General features: G+C 53.7%; 1 protein-coding gene and 1 long non-coding RNA gene across 2 annotated transcripts in view; both read left to right on the plus strand.

Moving 5' to 3' along the window:
- The window catches only part of LOC144952630 (E3 ubiquitin-protein ligase TRIM62-like), a 31,236-nt gene extending 9,696 nt beyond the window's left edge, over positions 1-21,540 (plus strand). The window contains exon 6 of the mRNA XM_078883112.1: positions 20,990-21,540. Within this exon, the coding sequence (XP_078739238.1) occupies positions 20,990-21,540 (551 nt within the window). The remainder of the gene's footprint in view (positions 1-20,989) is intronic.
- On the plus strand, positions 2,780-19,415 carry LOC144952631 (uncharacterized). Its single transcript, XR_013640657.1, has 3 exons — positions 2,780-2,891; positions 18,802-18,824; positions 19,353-19,415. It is a non-coding gene; the product is annotated as an uncharacterized LOC144952631 (long non-coding RNA).
- Positions 21,541-22,053: the final 513 nt, after the last annotated feature.

Below are 22,053 nucleotides of genomic sequence, written 5' to 3' on the forward strand. Positions count from 1 at the left end.
ATTCTCACGCAGAAGGTGGCACTTCTGCGGTTTGAATTTAAGGTCCGCAGCTCGCATCTTTTCGAAAACAGCGCGCAACCGTTCAATGTGTTCGTTGAACGTGCGGCCAAAGACGATAACGTCATCAAGATAGATAAGGCATGAGTCCCACTGGAGCCCAGCGAGGACCAGCTCCATGAGCCTCTGAAACGTCGCTGGAGCCGAGTGGAGCCCCATGGGCAATCTATTAAACTCGAAAAGGCCCTGTGGTGTCCGAAAAGCAGTCTTTGGCTTTGATGCTTCGTCGAGGGGGAGTTGCCAAAACCCTGACAGAAGGTCCAAAGTGGAAAAATAACGCGCCCCTGCCATGGCATCCAATGACTCATCCATACGTGGAAGAGGATATGCGTCAGCCACAGAAATTTGATTTAGGCGCCGAAAATCTACACAGAATCGAAGACTGCCATCGTGCTTTTTGACCAGCACTATCGGGGCACTCCAGGGGCTGTTGGAAGGAGAAATGATATCAGCCGCCAGCATGTCGTCAACTGCCCATTTAACATGCTGTTTCTCCGCAGGGCTGAGCCGAAACGGGTTTTGGCGGATAGGGGCAGCGTCACCAGTGTCAATGTGGTGACGCAGCAGCTTGGTGCAGCCAATATCAAATTGTGATTTGCTGAACACATCCGAAAATTCCCGCAAAAGAGCCCGCAATTTACTCTGCTGTGACCCGGATAAATCGCCGGCATCCGCGCAGAGAGCGTCAATCCATCCCTCGTCAACGTTATGAGGGAGAGGCTGCTGACTGTTCGCTACGTGTCCGACAACCCCGGTCCCCAGGGGCGCCACTGTCGCATGAGCGAGCACTGTCCCCTGTGGAATGACGGTGTCTGACAGACCGACATTCAAAACTTGTATAAATGGCTCCCTGTCGCCCGCTACAAGAGTCTGTGCGGCCACCAACGAAAGGCTGTTAACTGCTGTGTTGGAAGGTCCCAATAAAATGCCATTTACCGAGGCGGTGGGAGCGAGCGGTTTCTTTAACCGTAAGGGTACGAGCATTTGTGCCCCTGGCGGAATGCGTACAGCGCAAGCCGCAAAAGCCTGTACGGAAGCATTTTCCGTCCGTGAATGCGTGGCCGCGGGTAAAAATGCCATCCGGCGGCCCGAGGGAAGTTCAATACATCCCTGATCGATAAGGATTTTAATGGGCATTTTGGCAAGAAAATCAGTTCCCAGAAGGCACGGCACCGCAAGGGAAGAAGACACAAAAACAGGTCCGGCCAATTTAATATCGCCAATGGCAATTTGAGCCCGAATTTGCCCGAGAATCCCTAGGGAACTTCCATTAGCGGTGAAAAACGGAATGGAAACCTTTTCCAATGAACGACATCGGCCGGGCAGTATGTTGTAAATTAACTCGGAGATGATAGTGGCCCATGCACCAGTATCGACAAGCACGCGCACTTCCACCCCCTCGATCGAACCAACAACCACCGAGGAACCCGCCGTTGCTGCAACCACTCTATGGGCCAGCTCTGACCACTGCCCGGGTCGCAGTGGTCGCGAAGAGTCGGCCAAACGCCGCGTGTCATACGCCGTGTTCCGAGCGGAGTCAATGGTGTGTTGTGGTGTGTATGAGGGCCGAGCGTGTGGGGTGCCGCGACTTGCCTGGTTATGCTGCGCTGCTCTGGAAGCTCTGTAGTCCCGGTCTTGGGATCCGGCGGAGCGGCGGCGAGGTGCACGGCAGTCGGAAGAAAAGTGGCCTCGGCGGCCACAGTTGAAACACGTCGCGTCGCCGCGGGGTAAGGGCCGTCCCCGCTCCCAGTCGTTGCGGCGACTGGTGCGATCCGGTGATCGCTGGGGCGTCGCGCTGAACGTCGAGAAGACTCGATCAGGAGAGCGAGCGTTGTCCCTGCTGGCAGGCACCGATGTCGTAGCCGATGCGGTGATGGTCTCGTCCTGGTCCAGCATTAAGTGAGCATGAATGCTCCGGGCAGCTCGCAGTGAGCACATGTCCTCGTCATCCACGGCCTGGATGACAAGGCGCAGCCCCCTCGCCATCTCCAGCAGCTTCTGAAGGACGAGTGCGTCAATAGCCTCATCGTCCATGCGGGGGTAAGCCGCTCTTGCCATGGCGAGTAGCGCGGTGCGGAACGCCAATGGCGACTCTCTTGGCTTGCACCGTCTCTCGTAGAACTGGTGGCGTGTGGCGGAAGGAGGTCCGTAGACATCAGACAGCCGCTGAAGTGCTGCTTGTAGTGTCGCCCTTTGTCGCTTGGGAATGGAGATGAGTGCAGCGAGAGAGTCATCGTCCAAGGTGGCTGGCAGTGCACGAAGTGCTTGTGCATCCGACCAGCCCACCATCTCCTGATGGCTGAGGAAGCGACGTTGAAATGCCGCCCAGTCGCCCCCTGTGGACGAGAATTCGCGAAAGACAGGCAGTCGCTGCTGTAGAGCAGCTGTGTCATCGTCTTCGTCAAACTCGGACTCGTTCCCGAACGCAGCGATGGCTTGGTCAACAACATGTACTGTACGGCGTCGCGGCCGTGATGACGCGGTGTTGCTGGAGGGTCCTGCAGAGGCAGCGTCACTCAGCGATGACGCGGTGTGTTGTGATTGGCCCCTGGAGGTCCCAGCATGCGCTTGGCTTCCGCCCCAACGTGACCCGTCGGCGGGAAGGACATTCTCTTCCGGGTTTTCGATGGCGGGGACACCCGCCGTCGGCCGCTCCTCCCCGCCCGCAGCCCCCAGGGTAAGTTGCTCCAGGATGGCTGCTACAGCATGCAGCAGCTGGGCGAGGCGGGCGTGAGCAGCCTGGGTGCCGTCGCTCGCGGCGATCGGCTGCACAGCTGGTGGTGGGGCGGCTGGCAACACGCCAACATCTTCAGCGCCGCCCGCAGCACCCACAGGTGAGTCGGAGCTTGCATCATCGGGACTTCGCGTGCGGTTCGTTCGTCTTGTCTCCATCTTCTGACGCCACTGTAGTGTTGTACAGACGGACTCTTCAACGTCTTTTGTAGCACACACTTTTATTAACACGGTCCCTATGCACTGAGGGATATACGGTCCCCTCACCCGTTACACTCAGAACGTACAAGCCCCCGTACCCTACAGGCTACTCAATATCCCGCTCTTTCAGTGTCCTCTGACTGGACCTAGGGAGATGTCTCCCGACCACTGGTTACACTGAACCCTAGCCCTGATAAGGGCTGGAGGGCTTGGTCCAGGGTCCTAAGCTTCTTCCGCTGTCTTGGGTCTTCGTGTGGTTCAACTCCTCGAGAGCTCTGAGCGCTCTGGCTTTATACTTGCTCGTGGCCGGGTTGTCCAATCCCCGGCCACCTTGTGGAACCCTGTGATTGGTCGTTCCCAATATGCTTTTCGATCCCAATTCACCCTATCTGACCCTGACCGTTTGGTCGCGCGGGAAAACCTTGTTTACGGTCAGCTCTCACAGCTTGTGAGACCCTGACCGTTAGTTTGAGCGGGAAAACCTTGTTAACGATTTGCTCTCCGAGTTTGTGAATATCGAGTGGGTAACTCTACTACACTTGCATCAGAATCGACTTTAGTGAAGTAATCCCACACCGCATGTTTCGACATTTTCACGGTGATTAACTGCTCTGTTTATTAACTTTAATTTTCTACTTCACTCAGATTCATAATTTCATTATCACTAATTCTCTACAGAACTATTAACTAACTGAATATCAATATTGTCAGACTTCCAATCTCGGTATTAACACGCGCGTAGACTGAAGCGAACGCAACACATAAGCCAAGGTGGGCAGGCGGCTGGGAACAGACAACAGAGGCATATTGTTGTCGTCCCGCCAAAGAGACTCCACCCACGGATGCAAATGCAGGCTGCCGTCTGTTGACATTAGCAGACCATCGTTGCGGCTGTAACCTAGCTCCCAAGCTGCTGCTGCTGACGTGTGTGTTTGCAGCCTATTGCATAGGATTGCCTAGCGCCGACTGACCGGCCGATAGGCAGAGAGATAGACATAGCACTAGCGTTATATTCTAAAAATAGATCTTCGGTTGACGACCGAAAGTCAATATCAGTTTCGGCCAAAACCGAAACCATACCGAAAGTTAAAAATTGACTTTCGGCCGAAACCAAAAGTATGCTAAAAGAGGCCATTTGCCAACTTTCGGCGCCGAAACCGAATTTCGGTCGGCCTCTAATCATCAATATCACCAACATAATCAACATCATTATGCCCATCATCACCACGACCACCACCATCACCACCATAAACTACCAAAAAACCACCATAGTCACATCCATCACCATCATCATCACCATAACAATCATCACCACCGTCACCATCATCACCACCACTGCCACAATCATCACCATCATCATCATTACCACCATCATGATCACCATCATCTTCACAATAATCACAATCATTACAATCATCAATACCACAAAAACCACCATAGTCATCGAAATAAACACAATCATCACCATGATCACCATCATCATCATCAATACCACAAAAAACACCATAATCATCACAATAATCACAATCATCACCATCATCACCATAATGGTCATCAATACCACAACAAACACCATAATAATCACCATTATCACATCCATCACAATCATCACCGTGAAAACCACAATCACCCTCATCACCATTTCACCATTATTTCCACCACTAACACCTTCATAACCATCACCATTACTATCATCATCACCATCATCATCACCCCCCTCCTTCAGAAATCCCTTATCTCCACATGAAACATTTAAGACATAATAAACACCACGTAACGTTTAACTCATCCCATCAGTCGCAGGCACGGCATTCTGGGAGTGCCTAATAGAAGCGGCATTTGGTTCAACGCAAGCAACACTCTGGACCGGTTTCAACAATCAGTGTCTCATCAGCAGCAGTCAGGCTTTACTTACCAAGGCTCACGAACAGCCCAGATGTTGCCATGTGATTATAACCATTACTGTACGTATATGGTAATACGTTTTGCTGACTGGATTCCTGGCTGCCTGCCTGGCGAGCGGGCGGGCGAGCAAGTGGTGACGTCACGACGTGCATCTGTGGGATGACGTCACCACCGCACCCCATAGCGTTGAGTCGGGTTCCTGCGTAGTGCTGACGTCACAACCCCCCCTCTCCGTCCTAATCCACCATTCACCCCAGGGTGGGCATTCCACACAAATGAGTGGGATGCATAATCACGCTATCGTGTTGTACTCAGATCATCATACTAGCAAACTACATTAGGAAAATACATGTTGCTGGCTGGATGGCTGGAGGGAGAGAGGGAGGGACGGACAGTAAGGTACAAAGGCCGTGCGAGCTGCTCGTGTTTGATTAGAAAATAGAAATGTTAAATAAAAATTTTAAGGAAATAAAGAATCACGCATCACGTGTTATTGTCTTGAGTATTACTGTTTATACAAACTGTTCAACAGATCGGCGACATCGCGCGCCATTCCCGGCCAAAAAAAATCCAATTGCAGTATGGCGAGCGTTTTGTGAATACCCAAATGCAAGAGCCGCTCGTGCGCGGCCCACACGGCCCTGCCGAGCAGAGCGGTGGGAACGACGATTTTATAACGGCGAGAGCTGGCGTCCCAGGACATGAGGAGACCATCACTCAAAACGACAGCTCCAATACCCTCCCGGCAATCGCCAGCACCTTCAGCACGACGGTGTAACCTAAGGAGGGAGGCGTCCTCCATCTGAAACCGTCCCCATTATCCAGAGGCAGGTCAAGCAGCGAGTCACGAGCAACCAAATCATGCGAGTCGGCAATAGAGTCAGGTTCTGCGTCGACAACCCCTGCCGCCGCCGCAATGGAAGAAGCAGGTGTAGCCACAGTGGCCGACTTGCACCTCCCAGAGCCCATAAAGCACGCACAGCCCTCCCCCGGAGGAAGGCGCGATAGGCCATCAAGGTTTGAATGGCGCGTGTCTTTCCGGTAGATTGCAGTGAACGCGTAGTCCTGTAGGACCTCGAGCCATCGTGACAACTGGCCGGATGGCTGGTCTATTTTTAGCGCATATTGCAGTGCCGCATGATCAGAGCGAACCGTAAAATGCCTGCCGTACAGGTATGGACAATACTGTATAAAAACCACAATAGCAAGCAGTTCATGGCAGGTCACGCAATAGCGCTGTTCTGCTGGGGACAGCACCCTACTGCCGTAAGCGATGATGAGTTCGACGCCGTCCACAACTTGCGAGAGCACTGCGCCATTGCCTGTATTGCTGGCGTCAGTGTTTAGGATGAAGAGTAAGGTGAAGTCAGGGTACCACAAGGGAGGGGCACCGACAAGGGCATCGGGAAGCGCCTTGAACACCCCGTCCTCTGCATCCCCCCAGTGGAACTTGGCCCCCTTAGCCGTTAAAGCATGAAGAGATTTCGCTATGGACGCAAAACCCTCAACGAACCGGCGGTAATAGGACGCGAACCCTATGAAGCTGCGGACCTCACTCACAGACATAGGTGTCAGCCACATCCTTACACAATCAGTTTTTGCGGGGTCGGTGGCTATGCCCGTACGGCTGACAATGTGCCCGAGGTACCGCACCGAATCCTGCAATAGAAAATACTTCTGGGGCTTGAATTTAAGGTTAGCGGTCCGCATCCTGACAAACACAGCCCTCAATCTTTCCAAGTGTTCCTCGAACGTATGACTGAAAATAATCACATCATCCAGATAGATGAGGCACGAGTCCCACTGCAGCCCAGCGAGGACCAGCTCCATTAGCTGCTGGAATGTCGCCGGGGCTGAGTGCAAACCCATGGGCAACCGATTAAATTGAAAAGGCCCTATGGCGTGCGGAACGCGGTCCTTGGTTTAGATGCCTCGTCCAAGGGCAGTTGCCAAAATCCAGATAAAAGGTCCAAGGTGGAAAAGTACTGCGCCCCCGCCAAGGCATTCAGTGACTCGTTCATGCGAGGAAGCGGATACGCATCCGGCAGCGAAATTTGATTGAGTTTTCGAAAATCCACACAAAATCGCAAACTGCCATCATGTTTCTTTATGAGCACAATCGGTGCACCACCATGGGCTGGTGGAAGGAGCCACCATGTCCGCGGCCAGCATGTCATTCACAGCCAACCGGACATGTTCTTTCTCTGCCGGGCTCAACCGAAATGGATTCTGCCGAATGGGAGCGGAATCGCCCGTATCAATGTGGTGGTTCAATAGATTAGTGCACCCGATATCAAATTTGTGCTTGCTAAAAACATCGGCGAATTCACGGAGTAGCATACGCAATCACGATCGCTGGGACAGAGAGAATCCATCCAACCATCGTCGGCGTCAGAACGCACCTCGGACCGAGGCGTACCATCAACATGAGCCACGATAGAGTCAGTGTGGAGTGGCAGTGATGCATGAGCAATCACAGCCCCCTAGTGCACTACCTTTGTCCCCAACCCTGCATTCAGCACCTGAATGAAGGGTTGGCCCTCAGCAGGCACAAGTGTCTGTGCTCCCACCAGCTCCAATCCCTGTACGGCCGTGTTGGAAGGAGCCAGCAAAATACCCGACATTGTCCCCGACACGAGCGGTTTCCGCAACCGAAGCAGAATTAACATTTGCGCACCCGGCGGAATCCGAACGGTCTGGGATGCCATCGCCTGAACAGTTGCGCAAGCCGTGTGTAGCCGGGTGGGTGAGGGCAGGAACGACGTCCGGCGGCCCGAAGGGAGCTCAATGCAGCCTTTGTCGATCAAAATTTTAATGGGCATTTTGCCGAGGAAATCTGTGCCCAGCAAACAGGGAACGGCAAGGGTCTCTGAAACCAAAATGGGACCCGTTAATGTAATATCGCAAATACAAATTTGTGCCTTTATTTGGCCAATTATTCCCAAGGAACCTCCATTTGCTGCAAAGCAAGGGATGGAAACCAGGGTGAGCTCCTGACACCTCTGGGGCAGCACATTGTAAATGAGGTCAGAAATTATGGTTGCCGAAGCGCCCGTATCAACCAGTAACCAAAATTCAACTCCCTCGATGGTGCCGATGATGTAGTCGCGGCGACAACCCTGTAGGCCAACTCCGACCACTAAACCGGTTGGAGTGGCTGCCGAACATCAACGCTATCTTGGCCCTGACCACTCGACTCAATGCGACAGAGCGGCACATGGAAATGAGGAGTGTGAGATGAGGGCAGGGGCCGAATGCGTGAGGTGTCGCTACTTGCCTGCGGCTCCCGTGAAGTGGCAGGCGTGCAGAGGGACGATTGGCGGCCGACCCGGAGCGCGGCGTCGAGGAGCTGGGCAGCCCGATGACAGATGACCTTGCTGCCCGCAGTTGTAGCATGTGACGCGGGCCCATGCCCGCGGGGAACCGTGTCTCCATCGAGGCTCACCTTGGCAAGGCCCGTCGGTCGCCCTCCAGCTCGCGGCGTGCTGTGATGCGAAGGCCTGGTTGTACAGGGGCGCGTTCTCTGGCATGGCAACGTGTGTGGCACACGCCGCCACCTGCCCGTCCCGCTGGAGGAGCAGCTCCGTGTGTAGGTAGTGGGCAGCGAGCAGTGAGGAGAGGATCGCCTCGTCCTTGACATGAATGGCGATGCGCAACTCACGAGCCAGCAGCAAAATTTTCTCAAGCACGATGGTGTCAAGGCCCACGTAGTCCATACGAGGGTAGGCCGCTTGAGCCAACACCATCAGCGCGCTTTGGTAGGCGAGCGGGGTCTCGTCAGGCTTGCAAAGCGATGCCTGGTTTCCGACCAAAGCCATCCGGTCGAGGGCTTTCTGTAGCGTGGAGCGATCCTTCCGCGGTATGATGAGGAACGTAGCCAGGGCGGAGTCGTCCAGCGTCGAAGGCAAAGCCCGAAGAGCAACGTCCGCAGTCCACCCCGCCATCTCAACGTTTGCCACAAATCGACGGTCAAAAGCGAAGACTTGAAGAGACGGCAAGCGCTGTTGCAGGGCAGGAATGTAGTTCCCCGCCGAGTCAAGATGTGCACCAGGTGTGGCATTTGTAGGGCCGCCGGACGCCAGAATGTCCGCCAGAATGTCCGCCAGAAGCGGCGGTCGCATATCCGATGACGCGGCAGCCTCGGGTTGGAGGGTGGCGAGGGTGGAAGTGACGCTCGCTCCCTGGGGCACGTGACTTCCGGGGCAGACAATGCCATTTCCGGAGGAAGTGACGAAACCCCCAGCGGAAGTGACGTCGCTTCCGGTTGTGGCGTTCCTGGCGGCAGTGACGTATCCCCAAGCGGAAATGACGTCATACCCGGTAGCGTTTTCAAAATTTGTGGGAATCCCTCGCGCACCAGCGGGAACGGCACCCGACCTCCAGCCTGGCCCCCCACCCTCAGCAGCTGGCCCACCTAGTGTGAGCTCGTCGAGGATGGCGGCAGCGGCATGCAGGAGATCGGCCAGACGAGCGTGCGCCGACTGGATCGCCCATCCCGACGGTGGCGAGCTCCCTGACGGGCCCGGAGATCGCGGGCCCGCCGCTGCAGACCCGTTCTCCAGGAATGTCACCCCCGCCTCCAGAGCAGCATCGGCATCGACCTCCCTGTCTGGAGCCCTGGTGAGTGCCTTCTGTCTAGTCTCCATGTAGGCGAAGTTCTTGGCCACTTCTGTCACCAATTGCTATGTTCTTGTAGGGAGATGTAGTCGTCGTAAAGGCAACACGGTTTATTATACTATAAACAGATTACACTTAAACCTTAACACAAAGGGGTAATGGCCCCTTCCACCCACAACCTGGGGAGGTACAGCCTCCGGGCTATCGTACCTAGTCACTCTGACTCCTCTAGCCCTCCAGCTAGCTAAACCTAGGGGAGGCTGACCCACCGCTGGCCCGGTGGGTCCCTGACCACTGGCCCATCCGGATCTGGCCCTTAGAAGGACATCAGGCCGAGGGAACCTCAGGGTCCTACCCTCTAGACCACTGGCACTGCACTGAGCCCCGGCCCTTAGAAGGACGTCGGTGGCTTGGGGTCCAGGGTCTTCTTCTCCAGGTGGCTTCTGACTTCGGCTTGAGGCAAACTGCCTCGTGCTCTCAGGGACCCGCTTTATATGCTCCCTGAGGGGCGGGGCTATGGGGGATCGTACCTTCCCCCAGCCCCCTCCCCTCAGAGGGGTTCCAACCGCCGTTGGCCCGACCGGTCCGGACCGGTTTCTACCGCTCCCCACTGAGGGGCGGGGGGTACTGTGGGATCGTAGACACTGCCCACAGCCCCCTCCCCCCGGCGGGTCCCGGCCAGGAGTACACAACCATCCCATACCGGTAAGCTCCCTGGTTCTGGCGCGCATGTGTGTCAACATGACCACCACACTGGTAATCATACGCAAACTTACATGTGTAGAGGTGTTACGGAGGGGGTGTTGTAGAGTTGTTACGGATGGGAAACAAACACACTGGGCGTGGCTATGTCTGTACGCGAGGAGGTGCTTACATCGACGTCCGCACCGTTTAACCTGGGGGGCTAATACGGCGCTGGTATCCCCCATGGCCCCACCCCTCAGGGGGGAATTGCTATATAAGGCGGTGAGCCAGAGGGCTCGGGGTTCAGTGTTCAGCTTTAACCAGTGAAGTAAGAAGACCAGCTAGATAGGCCCTAGGACTCCCGTGGATCGCTGTCCTTCTCAGGACCGACCAAGGCAAGCCAGCGGCGTGGCCCCGAGAGCCCAGAGCCGATGCTCTTGTAAGAGCCGGTCTGGGGACTCAGGGTGCCGTAATCCCAGCTTAACCAGGGCTGGGTTAGCTAGCCTCCCTTAGCCCAGTAGTGGAGGACGTTGATCTATCTCCCTGTTAGACAGGTGAAGGGGCCGATACCCCTTCGAGTGTTGTATATCTCGGCCTGTAAATACAACTGTGTTTAATAAAAAAGTGTGCCTCCGACTACGTCGTCCAGGCCTCCTTGAACCACACTACATCTGGCGTCAGAAGTGGTCTTCTAAAAGGATGGACACGAGATGAACGGCTCGTACCAGGGAACCGGGGGCGGAGGAAACCACGGCCGACTTTGAGCCCGAGATGGCTGAAGGCGACTCCGAGCAGCCAGGGCCAAGTCCACCCACACCGCAACGTCAGGACGGATGGGGACCGTCGGCTGACGGACTGCGGCTGGCTCATACACGACTGGCGGAACTACTTTACGCAGCAGCCGCCACATTGGAAGAAATTACTCGACTGGGGGCTGGAGGAGCTGCACGGGGCGATGACAGCTGACATGTGACGCCGGTTCCCGCCATTTCCACGGGGCCCAAATTCGAATTTGCCGTCATGGGTACAGTGAATCCTGAGGGCGGAGCTGGGCTACGTCAGGTGACCGACGTTCGGCAAACAGAAGCCGCCACGTCGTCAGGAGTGGCCAGCGCGTCACCCACAGAGCGACCGCCGATGCCACACGCCCTTCCCGCCAAAACCGTATGGAGTGACGGGAACGACGGAGAGCGATCCTCGACTGCGGACACCGCGTTACAGCAGCGATAATCACCTCTCAAGGAGTTCGTGGGCAAAGACGGTGACTGGGGTGGCTTCTGAAGACGCTTTCTCGCTCACCAAGAGATGGCACAATGGACGGATGACGAAGCACTCCGCGCGCTGCCGGCGATGCTCGACAGTGATGCCCTCGCTACCCTCACCTCGGCGCCGAGAGCGAAGCGCGCCACGCTGCAGATGGCACTTCAACTCCTGGCTGCAGTCTATGGACCACCTTCGGACTGCAGGCAGCTGTTCTACGATCGCCAGCGGGGCGCCAAGGAGTCGCCCCTGGCGTACCGTACAGCTCTCCTTGCCCTGGCGAAAACGGCTTTCCCGCGGATGGACGAAGAAGGGGTGGACGCCATGGTGACGGAGAAAATACTGCTGTTGGCGGACGAGTTGGACATTGTCGTCTTGGCGCAAGATGACACGGAGATGTGTTCCCTGCGGGCCGCACGACACATCCACGCAAACTTGCTGTCTCAGCGTTGCAAGGCCAGCAAGGCGGCGGCCAGCCATACCGTGGCTGCAACCACCCTCCCATCGGAAGAGATCTGCGCCGTGGATCGCCCGACGGAGTGGAGATCTGGAGTACGACAAGCTCAGGACGGACCGAGCCGCCAGGATCAGCCCAAGTCATCTGGAGCACTCACGCGCTGCTACAACTGTGGCCTCCGGGGCCATGTGGCTTCAGGATGCCGGGCTCCTCCACAGCGCGGGGCGACGCCTCAGCAGGATCTCGCGCCTCTACCCAAGCCTCACCAGCAAACTCCGGCGAGTCGTGGCACCCCACATGTTTGGCCTACGCACACACCTGTCATTCACTCGCTCACTGCACCGGACGGGGGTCGTAAATTGCCTGTCGTCGCGCCGAAACGTGCCACTGTGGGGAGTGCGTTCCAACCGGGCCAGTGGTCCGAGTTGGCCCATCGCGTTGTTGCCGCGTCGTCGGCGTCGTCAGTCGTTGTGGGGCATATTGATGGGGTTGAGGTGTGGATCTTAGTTGATACGGGAGCATCGGCAACTATTGTGTCCGATTTGATTTATAACATTCTCCCCGTTCAAAGCCGTCCCTTGCTCCCCATTGATGTTCCATGCTACGCTGCTAATGGGGGCTCGCTGGGCATTATCGGACAGATCCGCGCGCAAATTTGTATTGGGGACATCAAATTATCCGGCCCGATATTGGTCTCCTCCTCGGTGGCGGTTCCTTGCCTGTTGGGGACGGATTTCTTGGCCAAAATGCCGATTCGTATCCTAGTCGACCAGGGTTGCATTGAACTCCCGTTGGGCCGACGTGTTACGTTCCTGTCCTCCACCGCTACGGTTTGGACGGCATTTGCGACGGTGCCGGCGCTGGTTGCAAGGACGGTACGCGTACCGACGGGAGCTCAGATGCTCGTGCCTCTTAGGCTGCGTCGACCATTTGCTAAGGGGATTGGGGACCAGGGGGTTCTGTTGGGACCATCTAGAGCCGGGGTCAACGGACCTGACTTGATAACGGCCCAGACCATTGTGAAAGGGGACGGGGACCCCTTCATCGCGGTCCTCAATGTGGGATCGCGAACGACTGTGGTTCCTCAAGGGACCGTGCTTGCGCACGCGACGCCGGTACCCTGTGAGGAACCCGTCATTAGTCAGGTGAGTACTGCTCCTCGGTCGCAACCACATGCGGACCGTGATGAGGGGTGGCTCAATGCGCTTTGTGCGGGATCATCGGACCTGTCCGACTCACAGCGTGATAGGCTTCGAATCCTCCTGCGTGAGTTTTCCGACGTTTTTAGTCAACACAAATACGATCTTGGTTGTACTAAACTGCTGCGACACCATATTGACATGGGTGACAGCGCGCCAATACGCCAAAATCCTTTTCGGTTGAGTCCCGCTGAAAAGGACCATGTAAAATCGGCCGTAGATGACATGTTAGCCGCGGATATTATATCCCCTTCTACCAGCCCTTGGGGTGCGCCGATCGTCTTAGTTAAAAAACATGACGGCTCATTGCGCTTTTGTGTCGATTTTCGTCGGCTGAACAAAATTTCTGTAGCCGACGCATATCCGCTTCCTCGGATGGATGAATCGCTTGATGCCTTGGCAGGGGCGCGGTTCTTCTCCACATTGGATTTGCTTTCAGGATTCTGGCAGCTCCCTCTGGATGATGAATCTAAACCTAAAACTGCTTTCCGTACGCTGCACGGCCTTTTCCAATTTAACCGCTTGCCGATGGGGCTCCACTCAGCGCCGGCAACTTTTCAGCGATTAATGGAATTGGTCTTGGCTGGATTGCAATGGGATTCATGTTTGATTTATTTAGACGATCTCATCGTCTTCAGTAAAACATTCGATGAACACCTCCAAAGGTTGCGTGCGGTATTTGGGCCACATTTTCGGACGCTCAGGTATTGCCACTGATCCCGCCAAAACGCAATGTGTCAGCTCCTGGCCGACTCCCACCTCCGTGGGGGAGGTCAGGAGTTTCGTTGGATTCGCGTCATACTACCGACGCTTTGTCGCTGATTTCGCGACAATTGCAAAGCCCTTACATACCTTAACATCGAAGGGGGTCAAGTTTCACTGGGGACAGGAGGATAATAAAATAATTTTATTATGTTTTATTTTTTATTATTTTATTACTTCCCTTCTACGTAACTTTACCGAAAGAACCAAGAAGATGAATCCCTGCAGTCACGAAAGCTTTAAATCGAAATTTATTGGCAATCGTTTACTTCATTCAACAGTATCGCCCATATCTGTACGGTCGTCATTTCACCGTCCGCACAGATCATGTGGTGCTGCAGTACGCCTTGCTGGTTCAACAGCCATCGGGACAATTGTCTCAATGGTTGGAGATTCTCCAGGATTTTGATTTTGACACTACGTATCGTAAGGGCGTTCGCCACACGAATGCAGACACTCTGTCATGGTTACCGACCACCTCCGAGTGCGCATGCCTCCTGGGTTCGTGGCGTTGCAGACCTCCGAATGTGATATCTGATCCAGTCCTTGCGGCCGCCGCTGACGCGCCTTCGATTGCGGGTCCTATTGAACAACAAGGGAGGGATTCCTTGCTGGGGTTGTCTGTTGCAGAGTGGGGACGCCTCCAAATGGAGGACACCTCTCTCCTCGCTTTGCGCCGTCGTATCGGGGGAGTTGTGCGGGGGTGGGAAAATGTCGACTCGTGGGGGTTGGTCCAGGGTCTTTTGATGCACTGGGACGGGAAATCCCGTCGACACCGGCTGGTGGTGCCTTCCGCATTGAGGGGTAGAGTGGTGTGGGCTGCGCACGAACGACTCCTTCACCTGGGGACTCACAAAACCCTTGCCATGCTCCAGCTGGATTTTTCGTGGCCGGGCATGGCAAGGGATGTGGATGATCTTTTAGGTTCATGTACTCAGTGCGCGCAAAGGAAGCCACCAGCGAGGGGATCTAACCCACCGTTACAGTCTATCAAAGTTTCCCGGGTTAATGAGCTCGTCGCACTGGATATTCTGGGCCCATTCCCCGCTACACCTAGGGGAAATAGATACCTGTTAACCGGGGTAGAATATTTTACGCGATGGCCTATGGCCTGGCCCCTCGCCAACCAGTCGGCAGCAGCCATCGCGGAGGCCTTTGTCCAGGGTTATGTCCTCGACAAAGGTGCTCCAGAGCGGCTGCTGACCGACCAGGGTAAACATTTTTCGGGTAAACTTCTCCACGAAGTATGCGAGCTCCTGGGAACGAAAAAGATTCGTACCTCCCCATATCATCCGCAAACTGACGGGATGGTGGAGCGTCTGCATCGGACTATCATGTCCATGCTGTCCCAACAGGTCTCTGAATCCCAGACCGATTGGGACCTTCATATTCCGGGGATTTTGGCGGCATACAGAATGGCTCCCCATGCGGCGACCGGATTTTCGCCCTTCTTCCTAATGTACGGCCGCGAGCCTAACCCACCTGTTCCGACTCAGCTGCAGATCTCCACGCTGCATGGTAAATCAAAATTGACCGAACATGTTAAATTCAACATCGCTAAATTGACAGAGGCGCGGGAGGCGGCCATGCAGAATTCGGAACTCCGCCAGAAGGCTAATGAGAGGCTCAGGCTGGGTCGGGCGCATGTGCTTCAGTGGAAACCGGGTGACAAGGCGTGGTTGCACTGTCCCCAAGTACCGCTGGCGACCTCGTCTAAGCTGGTGCGGCCGTGGCGGGGGCCCGTGGAAGTGGTGCAGGTTTTGCGGCCACAATGTGTGCGTGTCCGATGCGGGAAGCGTCGGTGGTTCGTGCACCCCTCCAGGTTGAAACCGTTCGTTGCGGCCCATGTTCCTACTTCACACACGCGTGGCCAAACATGTGAGAGGTCCACCGACTCCCGGAGTCCGACGTCGCTGCTTTCGCCTGACTTGACACCGACTGTTCCACCTCCAGGTGCACCAGGAGTGACGTGCTCACGACCGCCAAACCCTCCCGGGGGGGTCGGGGGTCGCTCAGCAGCGAAGCCAGACACTCTCACACCCGGACTGTTGATACCCGCCACTGGGCAAACCGGGGTGACGGGCCCACCGCAAGAACGCGCGCCAAAACGCGCAGACTTTTGTGAGGTCGGCCGCTGGCACGGCCCTTGCCGAGGGGGCATCCTGGGTACTTGTATATATGTTGGTTTTACGGGATGGGGTATTTATTCGGGGGGGGGGGGTGCATCGGGTTGTTTTTTGTTGTTGTTGTTGTTGTTGAAAGTTTCGTGAGGCACACATGGATTTGGGGGGGATGCATCTTTATTGTGATTTTGTTGCAGTCGGGACGGCTGCGGGCTGTACAGGGGGGGTGATGTAGAGGTGTTACGGAGGGGGTGTTGTAGAGTTGTTACGGATGGGAAACAAACACACTGGGCGTGGCTATGTCTGTACGCGAGGAGGTGCTTACATCGACGTCCGCACCGTTTAGCCTGGGGGGCTAATACGGCGCTGGGATCCCCCACGGCCCCACCCCTCAGGGGGGAATTGCTATATAAGGCGGTGAGCCAGAGGGCTCGGGGTTCAGTGTTCAGCTTTAACCAGTGAAGTAAGAAGACCAGCTAGATAGGCCCTGGGACTCCCTTGGATCGCTGTCCTCAGGACCGACCAAGGCAAGCCAGCGGCGTGGCCCCAAGAGCCCAGAGCCGATGTTCTTGTAAGAGCCGGTCTGGGGACTCAGGGTGCCGTAATCCCAGCTTAACCAGGGCCGGGTTAGCTAGCCTCCCCTAGCCCAGTAGTGGAGGACCTAGGAGTAGGCTAGCTGTGACATAGATTGTTGATCTCCCTGTTAGACAGGTGAAGGGGCCGATACCCCTTCGAGTGTTGTATATCTCGGCCTGTAAATACAACTGTGTTTAATAAATAAGTGTGCCTCCGACTACGTCGTCAAAGCCTCCTTGAACCACACTACATATGTAAGCTACATATCTATGTTATACTGGTAGGAACGAAGTGGACCAGACCACCAATAGATTAATGTGTCCGTCCGTCCGTCCGTCCGTCCGACTGTCCGTCCGTCCGTGTATCAACATCGCCCCCTACTGCAAACACTTGGCATGACCCTACAAAAACCTTTAGACTCAGTGACGCTATCCTGGTAGCAACATCGCCCCCTACTGCAAACACTTGGCATGACACGTGTAACATTCCCTTATTCCCTGAGATAGCTTTTAATTAAAACTTTGAAATTAAATAAAAAAAACTCACAGCGCCCTAAAGCCTACAGCTAGGCCTAAAGCCTAGAACTAGGCCTGAAACTCTCCCTTCGTATCGTACCCCCGCGTGTGTGAAAGGGAGTTATGTTTAACAATGTTACATTCCCTCATGTTTTTAAATAGAAACATTTAAATTTAACGCTTTTACATAAATCATTAAAACATTTAAATTAAAAATTAACTCACAGCGCCCTAAAGCCTACAGCTAGGCCTAAAGCCTAGAACTAGGCCTCAATCTCTCCCTTTGTATCGTCCGATTTGGTGTAGCAACATCGCCCCCTACTGCAAACACTTGGCAGGACCCTATAAAAACCTTTTGACTCAGTGGGGCTTTCCTGGCTTAACAAGTGTAATAATAAACTTCGCTTCAAATTTACTTTACTGAAACGCAGCACGTTTTTTTTAACACAGAGACAAGATACATTTATTAACACAGAGACAAGATACATTTAATCGCCTTATTTGTGCACGAAAACCACGGCGCGAGGCCTAGTGCGGCAGGCTTCACGAGGCCTAGTGCACCAGGCTTTGCGAGGCCTACTGCGGAAAAGGCTTCGCGAGGCCTACTGCAGAGAAGGCATCACAAGGCCTATTGCAGAGAAGGCTTCGCGAGGCCTACTGCAGAGAAGGCTTCGCGAGGCCTACTGCAGGGAAGGCTTCGCGAGGCCTAGTGCAGAAGGCTTCGCTAAGCGTTTCTTGTCAAAACAAACACTTTTAATTAACGTTACACTAGAATACAGTAATTTTTTCTTTAACTCCTCTATACCCGGTCGATATCCTTGTACCGGTACTAAGTATTATTCCTACCAGCCCACCCCACAGGGTCCTGTTAAAAAAACGCGATCTGACCCAAAAACCTATATTATGAATATTCTATTCACTTATTGAGGGAGGCCTCCCCAAGCCGTTGCCACATCTCATGGTGCCGCGATGCAACAATCCACCAGCGCCTGCTCACGACCAGATTTCATCTCTACTTGTTACTTTGTGTACCTCCACTTGGATGCGCTAACTTCATTGTTCGCATTAGTGATGCTCAAATAAATACAGTCTCATACACTTATTAATGATATTGAGTCTGGAACATCACTTCTACAAGATCTGCACCATGTGCATTGGTAACTCCAGAAACTTCTAGTCCTACGTTTCTCTCTACATAGATCAATATCAACCAGTCTCACTGAAATATTTGCCCTGCAAATGAATGCTGGTCCTCAGGGGGGTGGCGAGATGTTAACTAGCTCGCCTGGGATACCCAACCCTGACGTCCCTATATATTTGGAGTTATATTTCTCCCTCCATGGTCGCATGGATTTTTCTCCGGGTCCTCCAGTTTTTCCTTCCACATTTGAAACGTGCATTTAGAGTATTGGGCTGCGTTAAATTTCCACGAGATGAACCACTTCGTTGAGCTATCATTTGTGGCCAGGTCGCTTCTGAAAAAGAGCTAAGTAGCTCCGTGGGCCTTACCTGGAAAATAAATTGTAGTTAATGGTTGACTATCAACCTGTCTAACTCTGAAATATTGCCCCGTAAGTCATTTTTGGTGATCATAGGGTCATAAGCCAAGACTTTGGGGTTTATTTTCTACCCACGGTGTTGCGGTGGGAACTCCACTGATCACAAGGGATTGGAGGTAGAGTCACAGTAACGCATCTCTCTCTCTCCCATAGGGGCACCTGGAGGAGACTTGCAGGTAAAGACGACTATCACTCACGACTCGACACACGACAACATGGGACTGAGTGTGGGGTGCGGGCAGTGAGACATTAGCTGTGTGTGGGGATGGTGTTCGTGATGATGCTGTGTGTGTTGATAATGTGTGATGATGGTGTCTCTGATGATGCTGTGTGTGGTGATGCTGTGTGATGGTGCTGTATGTGATGCTATGTGTGGTGATAGTAATGCTGCGTGTGATAATGCTCTGTGTAATGATGATGTGTGTGGTGGTGCTGTCTGATGGTGCTGTGTAATGATGATGGTGTGTGTTGAAGCTGTGTGATGATGATGGTGGTGTGTGGTGGTGTGTGAAGCTGTGTGATGCTGTCTGATGGTGATGTGTGTGATGATGCTATGTGTGGTGATAGTAATGCCATGTGGTGATGATGTAATTGTGATGTGAGTAATGCTTGTGTGATGCGTGTCTATGTGATGGAGCTGTGATGATCCTGTGAGTGACGATGCTCTGCGTGAGACAGTAGCCATGTCTGTTCTGCTTTCACAGGGTAGGGAGGGTTACAGCAGCTCCACACTCAGGTCCCAGCCAAGAGGACTTTGCCTCGCTTAACGGCACCGAAGGAACTGTGGCCAAATTTCTGTGTGAGTTCTTCAGTGTGAAACATGGGTGATCAGGCCATCTTCACAATAAATTATCACCATGTGTGTGCACGTTGTCGACTCAGCTTCAAATGCTTACCTAGTTTTGTGTATAACCATCACCACTAGAGATACAAAGGTGGTCAAGCGTAGTCCTAGCCACCAAGCCCCTCATTTGCTGTGACAGCTTTCAAAGGTGCTGATTTGCCCCGACAGTCTGTTAAGGCAACACGGGGAATATTTATCTTTGTTCACATTCTGGAACCTGACCCTGTATTTAAACAAAATCGCCACTAGGGAGAAAAAAGGTGGTCGGGCGTGGTGCTGGCTACCCACCTTCTCGTGTGCCGTCCCGGTCTTCATAGATGCTCGCTAACAGCACTTGCCCCAATGGTCTGTTTAGGCTACACAGGGGATCTTACAAATCCCAATGCAGGACCCTACTTAACAACACCATGAGACTCAGTGTAGCGTTCTTGTGTAAATATTCAGCATTACGAGTCTGGGGTAATTGTGATGTTGAGATGGAGTGTGTGCCTGTGAATGTGTCTGTGCATTTGTGTGTGGGGGGAGTGGTGGCATAGTGGTTAGCACACTGCACTGCGAACCCAGTTTCCTAGCTTTGATTCCCAGCCATGGCTAACATCAGTGACAAGTGATATCTTATCCAGTCCTGGGCCTCTATGAGGCAGTTTCAGCCTCAAATGAGTTCCTGATGCTGCTAATGGTCATAATGATGGTGATAGTGGTCGTGATGAGGATGGTGGTAATGATAGTGGTGCATGGGCCAGACATCTCAGTCGATCCATGGCACCTGGGTCTGCCCCATGACCTGTCAGTGGGCGTTCTACACTTCACGTGGCCTCAACATGCACATAGCCTGGCACAAGCGCCGTGGTGACGTTACCGCCACTAAGTGGCGAATGGTGGTTGTTGTTGTTGGTAATTATCCTGATGTGAGTGAATGGAATGGTGATGGCATTGGTGAGTGATGGTGTGAGTCGTGGTGATGGCAGTGATGGTCGTGGTGATGGTAATGATGGTGACATTCGTGATAATATAGGTGGTGATGGTTGTGATAGTTTTGCTGGTGGCGCTGAAGGAAGTAGTGATGATATTGGTTATGGTGGTAATGGTAGTGATGGTGAGGATGGTTTTGATGGTCGTTATGATGGTTATAATGATGCTGGTCGCGTTGGTGATGGTGATGAAGATGTTAGAGATGGTGGTGATGGGGATAATGGTGATAGTCCAGGTTATGGTAGTGATGGTGGTGGTGATTATTTGTGATGGTGCTAGTGGTGGTGATGATGATGGTTGTGATGTTGCTGATGGCGATAGTGATGTTGTTGATGTTCACAGTGTTGATGATGGTAGTGATGGTGATGTCTATGTTGTTGTCATCGATATTGATGGTGAGGATGCTTGGTGATGGTGATGTTTGTGATGCAATTGGTGATGTTGAACATTATGGTTGGTGATGTTGATGGTGGATAATGGTGATGATGCTGTTCGGTAGTGATGTTGTCATCGCTGTTGTCACAGACGGACGCTCACCAACTCTGGACACAAACTCTGCTCATCACCAGCTCCAGATCTCCTCGGATCTCAGGACAATGACAGCGGTCCGTGCCTCCCAGCGTCGCCCCGATCACCCACATCGGTTTGATGGCCATGCACAAGCCCTGTGCCGTGAGAGCTTCTCGTCGGGCCACCATTACTGGGAGGTGGACGTGGGGGACGTGCGATGGTGGCGGGTTGGATTCGCGTACGGGACAATCCCTCGGAAAGGGAATCTTGTTGCACAGCAGCTGGGAGGGAACAACGCGTCCTGGTGTTTAGAGAAACGTGACGACAGCTTCTCAGTGGTTCATGGTGGAGTGAAGACTGCACTGTCGGTGAGGGGGGCCCCCTCCCCCCGCAGAATCGGGCTTCACCTGCACTGGGAGGAGGGCCTCCTGGCGTTTTACCGCGCCGACTCCATGGAGGTGATCCACGAGGTTCGGCACAGATTCTTGCAGCCTCTCTACCCTGGGATGTGTGTGCATATTTATAATAAACCATTGAAGATCGTGGATCTGAGTCGTGCATCCTGAGGATGAAGAGAGATAGAAACCCAATAAACGGTGGAGAGGGTGGATGGTGAGGAGAGGGCGAAGTGAGGGTGATGGGAAGGTGGAACGGAGGGTGAGGTTAGGTTCAACTTAATTTATTAGGTATAGCCCTGTGAGCCATTCGGCTCTTGAATCGGATGCAACCGCAACAAAAAAAATGAACAAAAACATCTTAAAGTGAATATGTGACTGAGTGCAAACAGAAATCCAAGAAAAGACAGCAAAACATTGCAGAAAGCTGTGTGCAAAAATCCCAGTGGGATGCAAGTCAAACAACAACAACCACAAGACAACTTAGATTAAGGCCATCAGTTTTACTCTGTACTACAACAAACAAACATGGTGAGGGTGAGGGGAGGGTGAGGTTAAAATTGAGGGACGGGAGAGGTGAGCATGGAGGGGTAGGGTGAGGGGGGAGAGTGAGGTTCAGGTTGGCGGACATGAGAGATGTCGCCGGTGCAGCACAAGTCGCAGGTTCGTGTGGCCGCTCCTTTG

The sequence above is a fragment of the Lampetra fluviatilis genome, chromosome 69 (assembly GCF_964198595.1).
Source record: "Lampetra fluviatilis chromosome 69, kcLamFluv1.1, whole genome shotgun sequence".
Taxonomy (NCBI): domain Eukaryota; kingdom Metazoa; phylum Chordata; class Hyperoartia; order Petromyzontiformes; family Petromyzontidae; genus Lampetra; species Lampetra fluviatilis.